Source organism: Macaca fascicularis, chromosome 5 (assembly GCF_037993035.2).
Source record: "Macaca fascicularis isolate 582-1 chromosome 5, T2T-MFA8v1.1".
In the NCBI taxonomy this organism is placed as follows: domain Eukaryota; kingdom Metazoa; phylum Chordata; class Mammalia; order Primates; family Cercopithecidae; genus Macaca; species Macaca fascicularis.
The window spans coordinates 168,298,662-168,304,661 of record NC_088379.1 but is presented as its reverse complement, the minus strand read 5'-3'; the positions used below and the strand labels follow the sequence as shown (position 1 = coordinate 168,304,661).

General features: G+C 35.0%; 1 protein-coding gene across 9 annotated transcripts in view; it reads right to left on the bottom strand.

Annotated features, from left to right (window-relative positions):
* Positions 1 to 1,180: 1,180 nt before the first annotated feature.
* Positions 1,181 to 6,000, bottom strand: part of NPY5R (neuropeptide Y receptor Y5) — an 8,348-nt gene continuing 3,528 nt past the window's right edge. For 6 of the 9 annotated variants that reach the window (XM_074040698.1, XM_045393007.3, XM_015450989.3 and 3 more), the window contains 2 exons: positions 5,849 to 5,921; positions 1,181 to 3,439 (listed from right to left, as the gene is read on the bottom strand). In XM_074040698.1, the coding sequence (XP_073896799.1) occupies positions 2,093 to 3,430 (1,338 nt within the window). In that variant the 5' untranslated portion in view covers positions 3,431 to 3,439; positions 5,849 to 5,921 and the 3' untranslated portion in view covers positions 1,181 to 2,092. Of the gene's footprint in view, positions 3,443 to 5,848; positions 5,922 to 6,000 lie in introns of all 9 variants that reach the window. The other 3 variants (XM_005556209.4, XM_005556210.4, XM_045393009.2) reach the window with 1 other exon arrangement.

Genomic DNA, 6,000 nt, shown 5'->3' with positions numbered 1-6,000 from the left:
TTTTGTCCATGGTGAGACTGAGTGAAGAAAAAAGTTTTAATCATAAAATCTTCCCTTCCAAAAGCAAACTTTGATTAACATAGCTCTACTATGTCACAGTGCAGAGAAAAGGGATGATATTAGTGAGGAACATTCTTATTAGGCAGAAAAAAGGAGAATCCCTTAGAATAAAAAGTAAAGAGGAAAACAGAGAAAAGCAAAGGTGAACCAAGTTTTTTCATCTTTTCCATCTGCTATAATATAAAAACCTGGGAAAGGCACTCACATAGCACTAGAAAGATTCGAGGGAAGCTAAAAGCAGAGGGGGCTCGTGAGCAGATCTATATCTGAAAGTCTAAAGAAGGACTGAGAAGCAGAGTGCTATTGTACCAATGTGGAGTGGACACAACAGAGCTGATAGGGCAGCTTATCACATCTGAGTAGAGAGAAGGCCTGAGTAAGCCCAAGTTGCCTCAGTTCTTTGTTATCTATGTGAGGAGCAGTGTTTCATAAGTTCCTGCAGAGTTCCAGTGATGAATGTAAAGTTCTCCAATAGTTTCCACGTTTGGCAAGGGGCAATGTCATTGACTGCATAGCAAGACTCCACAGAGTAGACAGCCTAACCTTTGAACAAAACAGAGGATGTGGCTGACACTCAAGTAATGACAGTTTAAGTCAATGAGAGTATCAATCCTACCATGTCAGCCGGGGTTGGGGATTCTGGAGCTGGACTCTCAGGCCTTAACCTTGTTGAGAACAGAGCATACATGGTACATCAGAGCCTGATGTAACACAGAGACAAGGCAAGATTATTGTGCCTCAACTGGAGTTCAACAGGAAGCAGTAGAGGATATTTTGTGGACCAGCACTATTTCCCGCATGGCAAGAAATCACATCAATTTCCCGTAGGTGGATATCATCCAGGGAAGAAGGAGGGCATAAAGAATGCCCCATAGACATTCTGGATTTTTAATTAATTAAATACTTACCAGCATGGCTTATTACTTACAAACTTAGAGCTTTTGTATTTGTTTTCTTTCATTGTTTTCCCTTATTATGAACAGGAATCAATACGGAAAAGGTTTAAATCAGTTATAGGAACTGAAGACATCAATGTTATTATGCACATCTGAATCATATATGCAAATATGCTATTGTTTTTCAGAGACTTGGTTCTTTAAAAGACTAGGCTAACACAAAGTTTCAACGATTGAGAAGACTGACCTCAATTTAATAAGACAGCATATGAAACTACAGTATTGAAATAGTATAAAGTATGTTAATCATTCTATATGTTGGCCAAAAAATTAATTATCTGTGCACATTTAAAATATTCTTCAAAATTATTTAATAATTGGAAATACAGATACCATTTAGACTTCACATTTTAGAATAGAAAAGATGTATATGAAAACAACTTTATTGGTAGTGTTTAATGTTGTATAATGAGTCTGGAAAGGATTTAAAATTCTTTATATGGTAAATTACTCGTGTATTACTAGGACAGTGGAGTTAAATTGACAATTTGACCAATTCTCAATAGGCAATAGCATTTTCCTACAGGACTTTCAAAACTGTACTTAATGTTGAAGATTATAATCATAATTTGGGCATACAGTTGTCATTTAGTTATGATTTTCTAGGCATATTAAATTTTTTCTGTACTTCACAAACTAAACATTAAGAAGCCTGCGGAGTAGAAATGAATATAGATAGCTGGTAGATACTCTTCAAGTTTGAAATTAAAAGTTCCTCAAGAAAAATTTTTTCTTATTATATTTTTGGACAAAAGTACTGAGTTGGTTACACATAACTTTTAGTTTCAACAAAAAATACAATTCATTTGTTTATAAGACAACATGGAAGTGGAAGGTAATACAACTTTCTAAAATGAAATTACAGATTGGATTGACACTGACTACACAACTAAATAAATTAATCCAACATAAAATTATCTTCCATATATTATGAACTGACATTCAAATCCAGAAATCTTTCACATAAATTAAATTTCATGTTAACAAAATTTCTATTTATTATACATAAATAGTTATCATAAATATATTTTATATGACCCCACATTTGATCTTTCCTTGGTAAACAGTGAGAATTATTACATATGAAGACAGTGTATAAGGGACATTAAATCAGCTTTAATCCCATTATTAAGAAATCCATACAGAATTGGATTAAGACAACAGGACATCATGCCCAACAAATGACAAATGCAATACACCAACTTGAAATGCCTATTTGAAATAAGATTGTCATTAAAATCAGTTACCACATGGAAAAGGTGTAGTGGCATCCAACTAACAGCAAATACTAATATCAGTATGGTCAGCCTGTAGAAAACACTTCGAGATCTCTTTTTTATTCTTGTAACAGAACGTTTTACTCTCAATTCATGAACATCTGAATTTTCTTCAGGTTTTATTTCAAAGCAAGTGGGGACCCCTGGTATGAACTTACTGGAGGAAGAGAGCTGACTTCTTACAGAGCCAAAGTTTTCTGGAAGTATTCTGGAGTGGTTCTCTTGAGAAGGTCTTTCTGGAGCGGGTAACACACATGCTGTCTTCTTGCTATATCTCCTTCTGTGTTTTTTGATGAATGAATAACTCCATTTATGGCTGCCAGAGAGTTTCACCTGAGGCCCAATCTTTCTGGATGGATGAAGAGTTAAGTTGATCATCTCATTTTCTTCAAGTCTGTTTTCTTTGTTGGACAATCCACAGCTTATGCTTCTGCAGACACTTGTATGACTTACAGTAAGACAAACTAAGGGCAGAATATACTGAACTAGCAATAAAGAGATAGTAAAGGCAATTCTGTATGAATCAGATGGCCATGACTCAACACATAAATACCTGCTGCTCAGCAACGCTGAACCAAATGTTTCTTGAAGTTCCACAAGACTGTGAAACACTGGAAGGGGAGAACAGATGGCAAAACCTAGTGTCCAGACAGTAGCTATCAGAAAGTAGCCATGGTTTGCTGTTAAATTATTCGAGATGGGATGTTTTATCATATGATACCTGACAATGGCAATTGATATTAAAATTAAAGTTGAAACCAAAACTGACACACATTGCAGAAAAGGCATAATATGGCACATGACTTTGCCAAACATCCACTGATCCAGCAAGACAGATGTCAGTGTGAAAGGTGAGCAAAACAGCACAACCAAGATATCAGAAAAGGCCAGATTTCCTATAAGGAAGTTTACCGTAGTCTTCTGATTACGCTTTTTCATGAGAGCCATTAAAATAAGTAAATTCCCCATAAAGCCAAGAAGACTTACAAATGTATAGAGCCCAATCAGAAAATACTGTAAGTCATCTACACTGCTTTTATAGTCATCCCAGACTGGGAAATCAGAATTCCGAGTGGCAGCAGTATTATTCTCTGTGGCAAGTGTCTTGTTATAATATTCATCGAGCTCTAAATCCATATTATAGTCCTGCTTGGAATAAAAAGACATTTGTCATCAACCTAAAAAAAAATTACATGACTACTTTAAATTAATCTATTCAGACGGAAACTAAATTTTACAATCGGCTCCCATGACCTTATTAATCTCCTAAGAAAGTTTATGAAATCTTTAACTCGTTCCAAGTGCAGTGCAAATATCAGCCAATAATGATTATAGTAAGTTTAATTTTATCATTACTTCCAAGATGTATTAACTTATGTTAAGATAATAGATTGTATTTTTAAAATTTGTGTAGTAAATAACGTAAGGAAAGAAAAAGCAAATGTAGACAAGAACTTCAAGATATATGCTTTACAATCACTGATTAATATTATTCTCCAAGTCAATATACCTGGTACATAGTATAGTCGCATAATCTTACCATAAAAATTCTATTCATTTCTATCTCAATCTAGGCCAAACTTAAAAGTCACCTGTCCTGGTCAACTCAGCTGGACATGATCTCCTCTTCAGAACTCCTGTTAACATTCTGTTTACAGTTGTCTGATGCTACATATCATAATCTGCTCTCATTGCGTTATAATGCCTAGCCGTCTACCTTGTTTATTTACAAGCAATGGGAAAGCAGAAACTATCTCTTACTCACTTTGGAATCCATCCCAATACATGGCAGAGTAATTTTACCACTGCAGGTATTAAGTAAATGTTTATGAGAGAATAAAATATTCAAACAAAACTCTAGTAACAAATATCACCTAGCTCATACAACGTTCAAATTTAAGCGCCTTGAGAATAGGATTACTATCTCCTGACCTAGGAGCATATAGTAGGCACTCATTAAATCTGTTTGTCAAGCTGTACTGTTGACTGTGTAGATACAATGCTGAATGATGACATCTTTCTGTGACCAATCCTCAATCGTTTGGGATATGCCAGATTATCTCTGATTAGGACAACCACTGATGGACTAGCAGTGCTGTTGGTGTTTTTTTTTTTTTTTTTTAACAAACAAACAAATTTCACTTGCTTATTAATTTAAAAACTGTGTATAGATTTTGCCTTATGAATGAGTCAATCAATTCATTGTTCAAGGAAAACATTATACCTTAAACGTAAATGTAGAAGTGATATTAATATAACTTCCAGTAATAAGTTTTTTCATTTCAAATTAAATTAATGTCATACCTCAATGGCATTACATGTTTACCTCTACATATTAGACTTTTGATGCTACTGCCTGATGAAGCACTAAATTGCCCATAACATACCAGTAAGAGGCAAAAGGACCCCTTCCTCTCATTTAAAAAAAAAACAAAACACTTTTTTTTTTTCTTAGAAATAGGGTCTCATTCTGTTGCCCAGGCTGGAGTGCAGTAGTGTGATCACAGCTCATTGTAACCTTGAACACCTGGACTCAAGCAATCCTCTCATCTCAGCCTCCCAAGCAGCTAGGACTACAGGTACATGCCACTACATATGGCTAATCTTTCTATTTTTTTGTGGAGATGGGGTCTGCCTATGTTGCCCAGGCTGGTGTCAAACTCCTGGCCTCAAGTAATCCTCCCACCTTGGCCTCCCAAAGTGTTGGGATTATAGGCATGAGTCACTGTGTGCCTGGCCACTTTAAGTTTTTTTTTTTTAAACAAGAATTTCCTACAGAAAACACAAACCAGCAAGCAAATTAATTCCAATAAATACACTGTCATAGAGATTGTGATATACACATAGTTTAAAAAACACTTTTGTTACCTATTAATATATGTTGATCTACTTATTTCTAGATCTATAATTGAATAATTATACTAAAACTATAAAAATACATTTATTTAAATTAATAGTAATAACTGTTATCTTTAATTTATGAGGGACCTATAGGTCTTAGTTCAATAAATTTCCAAATGGCAAATACTACTGTGTACATACATTCATTACAAGTAAGTTTAACTTCAGTTCTATATATAGCAAGTTTCAAACAGGATGACAGAGTCATCCTTGTGCTATGAGAAAAGTTATAAGTTTTTCACAACTTCTACAAGTGATTCTGTGTTGACCAAATTATTTTCTGGAAGCTAACTACATCCTTTTAAAGGATAAGTTAATTCAAAGACTGAGGATTGCATTCATTCATTCTTAGACCCTAGCCAACAATTTACATTGATATTGCCTCAGTGAAAAAGAACACCTGGTACAAAAGTGACTCGCATGACCTACTGAATCATATTATTCATCATATTGCCTCTCAGCCTCTCAGCACCTACTCTGGATAGGTCAGCAAGCTTATAATCAAAACAGCTTTGACTGGTGCTTTTGCCTAATTTCCTGAGTTCTGATGACCCTCTGGCTCAATTCAGCTTATTCATGATCCTATTTATATTTATCATGTGTACAGGCTGCTTGTAACTGCAATCTTGCTTAGTTGTTCTTCCCTTGACTTACCTTTCTTGAATCAATCCTTTTCTTCTAACTTTGTGGTAGGTCAGTTGTTACTGATAGCCTTTCCTTGTACTTCCTAAGCAAGAACAAGAGAGAAATTAGACGGCCCCTTCTACAGTGGCTTTGTGCCTTTTTGGATCATGGAACTGTGGATG